Genomic DNA, 13,692 nt, shown 5'->3' with positions numbered 1-13,692 from the left:
AAAAGGCATTAGTCAAGAAGTGATGAGTTCCTGAGCACATGTCTAGGTGGGGTATGCTCAGATTCATTTCATGAAGTCATTTTACTTTCCCAACGTTCACTTCTATCAGGAAAAGCAAATACTTGGGGCCTCACCTGCATCCACGGCAGATGCTACTAAATCCACCAGAAAGCTCATTCCCACTGGGTCCTCAGTCCTGGAACTCCCCTCATGAGTACTTCAACTGCCAATCGACTGGCATTTACATGATCATTGTCATCCTTACATATTTAGCATATAAAGTGTTCTAAACAACCGTGTCACAGAACCTCAGATTATCAAATGCAGAGGAGACTTAGAAGCCATTTAGCTCAAACTATTAAAAGTTTGCACCGACCTATATTTATTTTAAAGCCCAGAATCAGAGGCTGAGCTAGCGAAAGCCCAAAGTGATTCATCCATTCAGTTAGCATGATCAGAGTGCCTTCTATATGCTAGGCACTCTTCCAGACCCTGAAACTACAGCAATGAACAAGAAGAATGAGTTTCTTGCCCTGGTTAAGCTTACATTCCAATGGGGAGACAAAAAAAAAAAGCAAGTAAACAACTAGGCTTTCTTCCTGCAGCTTGAGACAACTGCTTTGAAGGAAATGGACTGGATGGTGCTGTAGAGAATGATGAAAGGAATAGCAGGCTGGTGGGCAGGGAGACTTCTCTGAAGATGTAATGCTGAGCTAAGAGCTGAAGGATCAAGGGAGCCAGTTATATGAAGTGCATTCTAAGCACGGAGCATGCAAAGGCCAGGAGATGGGAATGAGGCCGGCCCTGGTGAGTAACAGAAAGAAAATCAGTGTTAACTAAAGCATAGAGAGGGAGAGGGAAAGCAGAGGGCAAGGAAGTTAGACGGGCAGGCAGGGCCCAGATCCAGCAGGGCCTCGGCGGCCATGGGAAAGAGTTTAGATTTCATTTTTATGTATTCACTTATTTGAGACAGAGTCTTGCTCTGCCATCCAGGCTGGAGTGCAGTGGCACCATCATGGCTCACTGCAGCCTCAACCTCCTGGGCTCAAGTCATCCTCCCACTTCAGCCTCCAGAGAAGCTGAAACTACAGGGGCATGCCACCATGCCCGACTAGTTTTTGTAATTTTTGTAATGCTAGGATTTTGCTGTGTTGCCCAGGGTAGTCCTGAACACCTGGGCTCAAGTGAGCCTCCCACCTTGGTCTCCCAAAGTGCTGGGGTTACAGGTGTGAGCCTGCACCTGGCTGAGTTTGGATTTTAAGTGCAATGCAACACTACTTCTCATTCTCAGATTCCTCATTTCCCCTTTGCAAACATTCACAGTGCCAAGCTCTGCTGCGTCTCATGAGGAGATCTACTGTTTATTAAGTAATAATGACGAGGCTCAGAGCCAGACATCTTACATATATTATCTCATTAACTCTCACATCAGCCCTGCCAAATAGAACTGCCACCTTTCCCATTTTATAGACAACTCCCTTGCTGGTATGTGGCACAGTTGCTCCACTTATTTATTCATTGACTTATTCATTGACTCACTGATTGACAGATTGATTCATTCATATTCATTGAGCACTGACTATGCCAGGCATTGTATGTGCAAAGACCTGTAAGATGAGGTTGTTCTCACTGGGTTCTCATGGTATAGTGGAATGTCATGTAAAACATGAGCCCACGACCCAAAGCGTGTGAAGCAGACCACCCTGGAAGCCCAGATAAGGATAAAATTGTCCTATGAGTGGCTTCAAGGGCCACTCAGCACATTGTCAGTAGTTGAAAACCCTCTGAGCCACAATTTCCCCTTTGGGAAGTCAGAGTATTGAATAAGATCCTCTTTGAGGGTTGTTTTTTTTTCCCTGTTCTAGCATGCTGGGTCCCAGGTCTCCTGGGAAATGACGGAAAGCAGGGGCAGACAACAAATGTGAGAGGGTCTACAAATGACGGTCATCTCAGGTACAGCCTTCAGAAATGGAATTTATCAGCCACAGGAAGTGCTGGCCAAGGGCTGACATTTAGTCATTCACTCACTCAATAAACTATTGTAAGTATGCATTCTGTCCGAGACACTGGACTAGGTGCCAGGGGCCAGTGGTGAATAAGATAGACAGGGACAGACAGGCCTCATGGGTTTTCCTGCTAGGAGAAAGGGGAAAGGGTTGATATGCAAGTAAATATTGAATGGCAAGTGGGCCTTCCCAATGAAATTTGAATTTCAGATAAACTACAAATAATTTTTTAGTGTAACTGTGTCCAAAATATTGCACAGGACCTTCTTTAACTAAAATATTATTCTTTGTTTATCTAAAATTCACACTTTACTGGGCATCTTATATTTTTTCTGGCAGTCCTCTGGCAAGTCTTCCTGAGGCAATTCCCAAGGTAAGTAGGAATTTGGAGGGGGTGGGGAAGTTCATTACAGCCCAAAAGAACTACCTTTGTGATTTCGCGTTTCAACAATGCAGCGATTGCAACCATTTCCCAGGTTTTTGGAGGGTGCTGACGGCTGAGAGTATCACTTTTTGGTGGTTCAGAAAGAATCTAGACCACTGTCTACACCACCTTCCTTTTCCTTCTTCACCCAGCCCCAATCACTGTTTGGTGACCAAGGCTGCCTTCTGCCACTGGGGCCCAAGGTTGCATTCTGCCCAGGGCCGTGAATTGAGTAAGATTTCCTGAAGTAAACACATGCAAATACCGTGTATGTAGGGACGACTGGCCTGGACAGGCTTCACCCACAGGCCCAAGTCACTGGCCAGGGAGACTGACTCAGGCCCCAAAAGTTTCCAGGGAAGGTGAGGTGTGGTTTCCTGAGTAAACTCTGAGGGATGAACAGAAAGCAACAGGCCGTCCCTTAGCACAGAGGCTCCACAAACTGTTAAGTCAGGATCTTCTAGAATCAGAAAAACATCCTGAATCCTCAATCCCTTAACACCAGGGTACAGAGAAGCTCTCAGCATCTATGTTCTCTGTTTTCCCACAAACAGAATCTAAACGGAAAGCTCCAGAAGGGCAAGACTGGATTCTTCTCCAAATTCCACCCAAACCTGGTACAACATATCCATCACTTAGAACAGATCCTTGACAACAGCAGCAGCAGCAAAATAGTCGTAATAGTAACAAGGAACAGGAGCTACCGATAGGAGCCATTACGGTGTGCCAAGAACACTGCTAATGAGAAATAATCCATTCGTTTAATTTTTACAACAATGCTGTGGGGTAGCTAATATTTCCCCATTTTATAAAATAGGAAATAAACCCAGTCAAGCTAAACGATTTGCCAAGGCCACATTCTTAGAAAGTGACAGAGTCCTGGTTCACATCCAGATCTGACCTCAAAGCATAAGATCTTAACTCTCTGCTACATGATCCAATGACCTTGCTGAAATACCCAGTGCAATGCCCTCATTTTATAGAGGAGGAGGCAGTACAGAATAGCAGAGCAATTAAGAGGAATTAAGGCTCTATGACGACTCCCTGGCTGAACCAAGAGTGTGAGCTCAAGGTCAGAGTGCCTGGGTTCAAATCATTCCCAGTCTGCCACTTTTTTTTTCTTTCCTTTTTTCTTTTTTTAAGCTAGTGGTGTGAAGCAGTAGGAGTGGAGGGGGAACACAGAAATTTATAACTGGCTGTTATCAATTAGTTATAAACACCTGTGTACTTGGACTAGCCAGAGTCTGCCACTTTCTATCTGTATAATCCTGAGCAAGTTACCAAAACTTTCTGGGTTTCTGTTTCATCATCTGTGAAACAGGGATAATGACAGTGATGACATAGATCGTTATGAGGGGAAATGAGTGAGGAAATCCCTGTTGGCTACAATTACAGTCAGAAGAGTTGAAGGGAGAATAGACTCCAGTCCAGTTGGATGAGTCCTCCAGAAAATCTCCTGAGTGGAGAACCATTGCCTGGCCCCTGGATGCCCAAGAGGAGACGATGGGAGCCATGCGCCCATTCGGGAGCCCACCGGGTGTGCTTTCCACAGAGGCGCAAGTCTGGCCTCACCAAGGAGCCCAAGACCAAAAGATACCTCTTCGAATTCTTTTTTTTTTTTTTTTTTTTTTTGAGACGGAGTTTCACTCTTGTTGCCCTCGAGTGCAATGGCGTGGTCTCGGCTCACTGCAACCTCCACCTCCCAGGTTCAAGTGATTCTCCTGCCTCAGCCTCCCAAGTAGCTGGGATTATAGGCATGCATCACCAGGCCCAGCTAATTTTTGTATTTTTAGTAGAGATGGGATTTCACCATGTTGGCCAGGCTGGTCTCAAACTCCTGACCTCAAGTGATCTGCCTGCCTCGGCCTCTCAAAGCACTGGGATTACAGGTGTGAGCCACCGTGCCGGGCTGACCGGTTTGAATTCTTGCATTCATGCCATGTGGAGCGTCTTGCATTCATGCCATGTGGAGCGCCATGCTCTCCAGAGTTTAGTTTCTTTGTCTATTAAATAAGGCAGTTGGATAAGACAGTCCCTGAAGCACCCTTCCTCTCCTATTTTTAACCTTAAGACACTTAATCTGAAGTAACGCCAGAGGTAAAATGAGCACAAAATCACACCATGTCCAAGGGCTGGATTTTGGAAATGCTGGAACACGGTTCCTGGTTTGGCCAGTGCAGGGCTGAATGAGACCTGCATGGGCCCGGCCATAATGGGACAAACATTCTTTTGGGTGAGACAGTGTTAAGGAAATTATTGCATAATGACTTGATTGTGAATCTTTTACACCAAGTGCTTACCGAGCACATGCTTTGTGCCAGACACTGTGCTGGGTCCTGGAGTAAATGTCTGGTGGACAAGGCAGACCTGGTCCCTGACCTCCAGGGCTTATTATGAGAAATGGCTTAGGGAGGGGGCTATAACAGGGGGATTAGAAAGGGCCTCCCCAAGGAAATGACTTTTTCTGAAGGATGATTAGGAGTTGGCCTGGGCAGAGGGCTATGTGGATAACTGCATTACTGCCTTTAAAAGCCAGCGTCCAGAGAGGGGGAGTGATTTGCCCAAGGTGATCAAAGAAGTCTTTGCTAGAACTGCCAGTAGAATCTCAGGGAACAGTGGATCCTGGAAGAAAGAGCCAAGTGTTTAACCAAGTAATCAGTGTTTACATTTCCAGTAATGGGACAGACAGCCATTATGCCTCCGCATGTAAAGCACAAAGAAAACACATCACCTCTGTGGTGCTCCTGCCAGAAATGCGTGACCTGCATCTAATCCCAAAGAAGTATCAGACAAGCCCAAATGAAAGAACAGTTCTGCAAAAGATTTGGTTTGTACCTGTATCCTTCAAAAATGTCAGCGCCATGGAAACAAAGACAGACTGAGGAACTGTCTGAGATTCAAGGATACTCAAAAGACAGTGCTACATGGGTGTCTGAGACAACTGACAGAAACTGAATATGAACTGTTTATTAGATCATGGTGTTGCATATTTTTTCTTTACTTTTTAGTAATTGTTTTCTTTTTTCCTTTTCATCCAGCCGATTGGATGGTAGCTTTCCTTTCTTTGTCTTTCCTTGCCTTGCCTTTTGCCTTGCCTTGTCTTGCCTTGCCTTTCTTTTCCTTTCCTTTCCTTTTCTTGACAGGGTCACACTCTGTCACCCAGGCTGGAGTGCAGTGGCACAATCATGGCTCACTGCAGCCTCAACCTCCTGGGATCAAGTGATGCTCCCATCTCAGCCTCCAGAGTAGCTGAGACCACAGGTGTGCACCACCACACCCAGCTGGTTTTTTTATTTTTTGTAAAGACAGGGACCTCCCTATGCTGCCCAGGCTGGTCTCAAACTTCTGGGCTCAAGTGATCTTCCCACCTCAGCCTCCCAAAGTGCTGGGATTACAGGTGTGAGCCACCACACCCAGCCTTTTTTCATGTTTTCTTCTTCTTTAAGACAGGTTCTTGCTATATTGCCCAGGCTGGAGTGCAGTGTCTATTCACAGGTACAATTCCACTACTAACCAGCATGGGAGTTTGACCTGCTCCCTTTCTGACCTGGGCTGGTTCACCCCACCTTAGGCAGCCTGGTGGTCCCTCACTCCTGGGAAGTCACCATGTTGAGGCTGACCACAGGTGTGCACCACCACGCCCAGCTAATTTTTTCATTTTTTGTAGAGACAGGAGTCTCTCTATGTTGCACAAACTGGTCTCAAACTCCTGGGCTCAAGTGATTCTCCTGCCTCAGCCCTCCGAGTAGATGGGACTACAGGCACATGCTACTACTCCCAGCAGATAATGGTGTCGTATCCACATTACATTTCTATGACTCCATCATTGTACTGTGGATAGGTAAGAAATGTCCTTGTTCTGAAAGTACTGTGGAAGTACTGTGAAAGTACTGTGGAGGTACTATAGAAGTACTGTGGAAATGCTGTGGAGGTACTGTGTGGAAGTACTGTGGAGGTAGTGTGGAAGTACTGTGGAAATACTGTGGAGGTACTTTGTGGAAGTACTGTGGAGGTAGTGTGGAAGTACTATGTGGAAGTACTGTGGAAGTACTGAGAAGAAGTACTGTGGAGGTACTGTGGAGGTACTGTGTGGAAGCACTGTGGAGATACTGTGGAAGTACTGTGTGGAAGTACTGTGGAAGTTCTGTGGAAGTTCTGAGTTGAAGTACTGTGGAGGTACTGTGTGGAAGTACTGTGGAGGTACTGTGGAAGTACTGTGTGGAAGTACTGGGGACGTACTGTGTATTTCCAGAACAGAGACATTTCTTACGTATCCACAGTGCAATAATGGGAGCATTGCCAGTACTTACAGACAAAAGGGCATGATGTCTGTAACCTTCCCCCAAATGGGTCAGAGAAAATGGAGAGAGAAAGCAAATGTGGCAAGATGTTAATGAATGATAAATTTGGATGAAAGACAACAGTTCTTTGTAGTATTTCAAATTTTTCTGTTAAGTTTGAAAATTTTTTTCAAAATGAAGAATTATGAGTAAATATGTAAATAAATAAAGAGAAGCACCACGTTGTCACCAGCCTTGTCTTGGTGGCCAGTAGCCCCCCACTCCACTTGTACCCCAGAACTCCATGGAAATAATGCCCCATGCCCTCTCTCTCATGGGGAAGAGAGTACCTCTTCTGTGTTGGGGACGTTAGCAATCTTCTTAGAGTGTGCGACATGGCCCACGATGCCCATGTCCAGAGGGAAGACGATCTCCTGGTCGGGCATCACCAGGCAGTCTTCGAGGGCAGCATCCTTGTGGACATTGAAGAGCCGGGTGGCCAGCTCCGCGATGCCGTTGCGGGTCCTGTACATGAACAGGCTCATGCGGTCTGCCTGCAGGAGGAAGCACAGCTTCTTCATGACGTTGAAGATGCATTTTTCTGTCTGTAAATTCTCCTGAAAGTCCCGCAGGAGATCAAAGATAATTTCACTCTCCTCCACGCTGCTCGGGGAGTGGTAGTTGCTGAAGTCCACGGCGGCCTCCTTGGCCCCAAGGAGGTCGGAGATGACCTTGGCTCGGTAGTGGAGGTTGTAGTACTGTTTGGCAAAGCCGATATTCGAGTCCAGGAATTTCTCCACCTCCTCTGCTGTCACCTCGCCCATGGCTGGGAATCCCACAGGCTACTCTGTAGAAGGACTGGGACGCAGGCTTTCCAAGGGCAGTTTGGCGGTCTACAACAAGTCCAGTCTGGACTTCTCTGGGTCTTGTCTGCAAAACATTCTGCGATGGCCCGCACAGAAGTAGGAGCAAGCTTGAGAGATTAAGTCATTAATATTTCTCAAGAACAAGGATTATGAGGATCAGTGTGTTCCAGATGCTGCGGGGCCAGATGGGAGAAGGTGAGAGTTTTCTTTCACCTTGGTCTAGTAAGAGCAAAGAAGAGATGTCTGCACAGAGCAGGAGGTGGGCTGGAGCACCGCCAAAGCAGAGGTTGCAAAAAGGCAGCACAGGGACAATCTACTTGCTATAGGTGTGTCTTCTCCGACCTTTGTTAATTTTCTTAAATATCTGACACAGAAGACTGACATTTACTGCTTAGGAGATTTGTTTGGCTTCTCTGTCCACATTTCCCCATGGCAGGAATGACTGAAGCTGAGACATGACTGCCTACCAGCCTTTGCATCCCCCAACCCCTTGCCTCATCCTTCCACTCCCCTTCCCAAGGGCCTCTCCCATGTGGGCTTTCAATATGCAGGGCCCCTCTGCCTGCTGTCCTCATGTACATTATGGATCTGGTACGTGTAGTCTCCCATGTCACAATCTTTGCACTAAAGTTTTTATCAGCTTTAGATTTTAATGACTCTAATTTTAGAGACCTAAGGGCCCTTATAAAACAACACACCTTTCAGTTTTTCCTTTATTCCAAAAGTGATACATATTACATTCACTATTGAACATACACGAAGAAGATAATTAAAATCACCCATAATCCTGTTACTCAGAGGTAACCTTTAGTTAACATTTTGTTTTTAACCTCTAGTTAACTCTACCCATTTCACAGAGCCTTAACTTTAAAAATCTGTTTTCCTTCAACCCACTCCATCTTTCTCTCGGTGCTTTAATGTGTTTTTGTCTGGTTTCAACCTGTAATTTCTTGGGTTGTCTGTCAGAAATACATACAATGGGCTGGGTGCAGTGGCTCATGCCGGTAATCCCAGCACTTTGGGAGGCCAAGGCAGGTGGATCACCTGAGGTCAGGAATTTGAGACCAGCCTGGGCAACCGGGTGAAACCCCATCTCTACTACAAATACAAAAATTAGCAGGGCATGGTGGCACTGCCTGTAATCCCAGCTAAGCAGGAGCTTGAGGCAAGAGAATAGCTTGAACCCAGGAGGCAAATGTTGCAGTGAGCCAAAATCATGCCGTTGTACTCCAGCCTGGGTGACAGAGCTAGACTCTGTCTCAAAAAGAAAAAAGAAAAAAAGAAAAGGAAGGAAAGAAATACACGCAATGGTCCATGTTCTGTCAACTCTAGCGAATCTGAAATACCAGAATCCTCATTAATGCCCCTCCTGCCCACTAGGAAGGAGACAGAGCACTTTTCTCTCTGGATGAAACTTACTTTAGCTTCCATGACTATATCCACTAGAGCCTGGCAGCTCTATGTTGTGAACCATGTGGAATGCATAATTATAGACAGCTGCTAGCACTTTGAACTTCGTAAATGACCTTTACTGGAAAGCAGATTGCCTCCTTTATTGGAGAGTGTAAAAAATTCTCAGGGCACTGCACTCATCCAGCACTCTGCACAAGTGCCCACCCCACAATCTGGCAGCCTGTGTAGCAGCCAAACTTTCCAGACACTCCCATAAGAAAGAACTGGAACTCTCTAACCCAATGCACTTTCTCAGCTCTCTGCACGCCTTCTTCTTAACTTCCAGATTTCAGGTCATGCAGGTCATCTCTAGTTATCTTATCCCAAGTAGCCCCCAAATACCCTCTCCCCGGTTTCTGCCGGTCATATCAGCCTACTTATTTTTTCTATTACATTTATTACTATCAGCAATTATCATGTTTGTTTTTGTTTCCTTGTGCTATTGTCTGTCCTTCCATTATACTGTGAGCTTCATGAGGGCAGGGATCTGTCAGGGTTGATTCCCTAGGCCTTGCAAGGACGCCTGACACATCCTTGGTATTCAGTATTGTGATATTGTGATATGTGCATTTAGTCTTTGACACCATTTCCAGATAACGCAATTTCTAAAATCCTTAGAATCTCCAAAGTGATGTATTTTTGTATACTAACGATTGACCGGTGCCTGGCAATCCCTAGGTAGCTTCAGGCTGAGGGGCTGGTCACCTGAAAGACTAAGCCCCAATTAGAGGGTGGGACTTTCAACCCACCCTCCAACCTCTGGGAAGGGGAAAGGGGCCTGAAGCTTTAGTTGATCATCAGTGGCCAATGGTGTAATCAATCTTGCCTGTGTAATGAAGCCTCCACAAAAACCCAAAAGGACAGGGTTCAGATTAGCTTCTGGAGAGCTGAACACATGGAGGTTCCTAGAGGGTGGCAAGCCCAGGGACCATGCAAGCCCAGAGTCCCTTCCCTGACACCTCGCCCTATGCCTGTCTTCATCTGTATCCTTTGTGATATCCTTTATAATAAGCCAGTAAAGGTAAGTAAATTTCCTTGAGTTCTGTGAGCCACTCTGGTAATTAATTGAACCCATAGAGGGTGTCATGGGAACCCCAGCTTGAAACTGGCTGGTCAGAAGTTCTGCAGGCCCAAAGGCGAGGCACAGGGGAACAGTCTTGTGGGACTGAGCTCTCAACCTATGGAATCTGAGGCTATCTCCAGGCAGAAAATGTCAGGATTTAATTGAATTAGAAGATCCACGTGAGTTGGGCTATACCTATAATATTCAAGAGGCTGAGGCGGGAGAATTATTTGAGCCCAGAAGTTGGAAGTTAGCTAGTGGTCTCCTATCAAAAAATAACCAGCCCAATCCTGCTTAGCTACCAAGATTAGGAGACATCAGACACATTCAGGGTGACAAGGCTATGAACTCTATATCATGAAAATCTTTCAAAGGTATTTCCTTTTTTTTTTTTTTTTTAAGACAGGGTCTCACTCTGTCAGTCAGGCTAGAATGCAGTGGTGTGATCTCAGTTCACTGCAATATCCACCTCTGAGACGTAAGCGATCCTCCTACCTCAGCCTCCTGAGTAGCTGGGACTGAAGGTGTGCATTAGCATGCTCAGCTAATTTTTGTATTTTTCCTGGAGATAGGGGTCTCACTATGTTGCCCAAGCTGGTCTTGAACTCCTGGACTGGTCCACCTGCCTCAGACTCCCAAAGTGCTGGGATTACAGGCATGAGCCACTATGCCCAGCCTGTCCCATTCATTTTAATGATTGCAAAGCATTTCACTGCATGGAGGTACCAGAATACCATAGTACTAGCCTCCGCAGCCAGGTTTCTCAACCTTGACACTGTCAACATTTTGGGTCCAGTAATTCTTTGTTGTGAGAGGCTGTCCTGTATGTTGCAGGATGTTTACTCTCATTTCTATCACTAGATACCAATAACACCGCCTCAAGTTATAACAACCAAAAATATCTCCAGAAATTTCCAAATCACCTCAGTTGAGAACTATTATCCCACAGTTAGATATTTAGGTTGTTTCTAATTTCCTAATATTAGAAACAATGTTATAATGAACATCCTTATATTTCTTAGTAGAAAATACCTAGAAGTGAAATTCCAGGTCCAAAGAGTGTGCAGCTGTCTAAGGAATTTGATAAATTAAAAAAAAAAAAATATCTCCAAGGCTTTACCAGCGTGAATGACAGTGCCTGTCCCAAACCATTAACCCACCCCTCAACAACATCCTGTTGCCTAGTAGATTAAACACTTTTTCTTAATCCTGGCATTAATAGCTCTCTAGAATTTGTCCCCAACACGTCTTACTTTGTTTTCCACAATTTCTCTACACATATTCCAAGTTTTACCCTAATGTTTTCATTCTTTTTTGCTTTTGCCTCTTCATTCTTGCTGTGCCCTCCACCTGTCCCTTACCACCCTGTCCGAATGTCATTACTTCTGTCAATTCTTCTTTGATGTACCAACCAGACTCTTTTTCTACTTACAACTCCCAAACTATTGGTTTTCTTCCATTCTAAGGGGATTTTCTACATTTCAGGTGGTGTTATTTCGGCACACCTGTACTTTCATCAAGGACAAATTCCTTGAATTATAGGGGTAAAACCTGATCCATTTTAAAATGTCTCCTAGAGCCGGGCATGATGGCTCATGCCGGTAATTCCAACTACTCAGGAAGCTAAGGCTGGAGGATCACTTGAAGCTAGGAGTTTTAGGCTGCAGTGAGCTATGATCATACCACTGCCTTCCAGCTTGAGCGACAGAGAGACCCTGTCTCTAAAAAGAGATTTCCCAAAGAGCTCAGCACAGGTCATTTTCCATAGCATGCCCACCAGAACCACCAAGTTCTGGTTAGAAATATAAGCAACAGTTTGCCAAAAAATCTACTTTTATCTCATTTTTCAACATGCCAGAATGAGGAAGGCAAGGCTGTTGAAAAACTTCAGTCTAATTCTTGGGTGGGTACAAATAAGTTGGTATTTGGAGTGAGTCACCTAACACCTAACACTAACCTATGAAATGGACCTGATTTCAGACGTCAGGGAAGAAACTGGAAATCTGAAGCTTCTTTTATTGGCAAAAGGGGATACAAGTAGAGTTAGGGGAGATGTTTTATGTAATCTAGTTTAGAATAGAGCACATACTACTAGAAAGAGGAATATGAGATTTTAGGTCCAGCAATGCCAATGACTCATTCTGTAACTTTGATAAAGTCCCATCCTCTCTCAAGGCTTTGATTTCCCTATCAACAAAACAAAGGAGTTGAATAATTTATCTTTAATACTCCCAGTTCCAGGACCCCATGTCAGTTTTGAGTGAGGGAGGCCACCGTAATTGCTGTGTTGTACAGCCATCACCACTAATTCCAGAAAATTCCCATCAACCCCACAAGAAACCTCACACCTATTAGCAATCAGTCCAAGCTTTCTTCTTCCACTCTCCCCTGGTGACCCCTAATCCAGTTTCGCTCTCTATGGGTTTGCCTATTCTGGACATTCATATGAATGGCTTTATATAATATGTAGCCTTTTGTGTGATTTCTTTCACTTAGCGTAATGTTTTCAAGGTTCATACATGTTGCAGCATGTATCAGTATTTTATTCCTTTGTGTCACCACGCTCTGCTGAAATGTATTATTCCTTTTTGAATGAAAAGTATAATTCCTTTTAATGGCTGAATAATGTTGCATCGCATAGATATACCCTATTTTGTTTAGCCATTCATCACTTGATGGACATTTGAGTTGTTTCCACTTTTTGGCTATTATGAACATTCTTGTACAAGTCTTTGTGTGGACATATGTTTTCATTTCTCTTGGGTATATATCCAGGAGCAGAATTGCTGGGTCCACAGGTGATTTTAAGATTGCAAGTTGGGCCAGGCATGGTGGCTCATACCTGTAATCCCAGTGTTTTGGGAGGATGGGGCATGTGGATCACTTGAGGTCAGGAGTTGCAAACCAGCCTGGCCAACATGGCGAAACCAGTCTCTATTAAAATTGCAAAAAATAGCCAGGCAAGATTGCGTGTGCCTGTAATCCCAGCTACCCGGGAGGCTGAGATGGGAGAATTGCTTGAACCCTGGAGGCAGAGGCTGCAGTGAGCCGAGATTGAGCCACTGCACTCCAGCCTGGGTGACAGCGAGATGTCATCTCAAAACAAACAAACAAACAAACAAAAGAAAAAAAAAAAAGACTGCAAGTTTGGAGGTAAAGAGAAGGGAATAAAGAAAAGAAACAGGACCAAGTAAGGAACCAAATGGATCAAGGAGAGATGTTTTGGAAGTTCTCTTTTTGGAAAGAATAGCACTGTGAAATTCAGGACCTACTAGAATGTGAACAGGCTGGTCAGCATATGGGCGGCCACCACAAATTCTAGTGTGGGGTGTAAAGATCTCCACAGGCCATTAATCACTACTGCAAATAGCTATGGTAAAGGAACTGGGGGTATTCAATTGGGAGGAAGCTCTGAAAGGCTGTTGGAGGTGAGGGAGAGTGCCAGTTTGTTCAGGAAGGATTCAGAAAGCAGGACTAGCCAGCAGATGAGACATACAGGTTGTTATAAGAAGACAGTACCCAGAGTGCTTATGACGTAGAGCTTGAGAGTTAGACCTGGGGCTGAGTCTGGGCCTGTTATTTGCTATCTGTGTAAATTAGT

The 13,692-nt window shown here is 45.0% G+C and overlaps 1 protein-coding gene across 2 annotated transcripts in view; it reads right to left on the bottom strand.

Moving 5' to 3' along the window:
- The window catches only part of PDE6A (phosphodiesterase 6A), an 85,977-nt gene extending 78,443 nt beyond the window's left edge, over nucleotides 1–7,534 (bottom strand). For both annotated transcript variants that reach the window (XM_008014956.3, XM_073010588.1), the window contains exon 1: nucleotides 7,061–7,534. In XM_008014956.3, coding sequence (XP_008013147.2) covers nucleotides 7,061–7,534 — 474 coding nt within the window. The remainder of the gene's footprint in view (nucleotides 1–7,060) is intronic.
- Between the last annotated feature and the right edge of the window lie 6,158 nt (nucleotides 7,535–13,692).

The sequence above is a fragment of the Chlorocebus sabaeus genome, chromosome 23 (genome assembly GCF_047675955.1).
Source record: "Chlorocebus sabaeus isolate Y175 chromosome 23, mChlSab1.0.hap1, whole genome shotgun sequence".
Lineage (NCBI taxonomy): Eukaryota > Metazoa > Chordata > Mammalia > Primates > Cercopithecidae > Chlorocebus > Chlorocebus sabaeus.
This window is presented reverse-complemented; position numbering and strand designations above follow the sequence as displayed.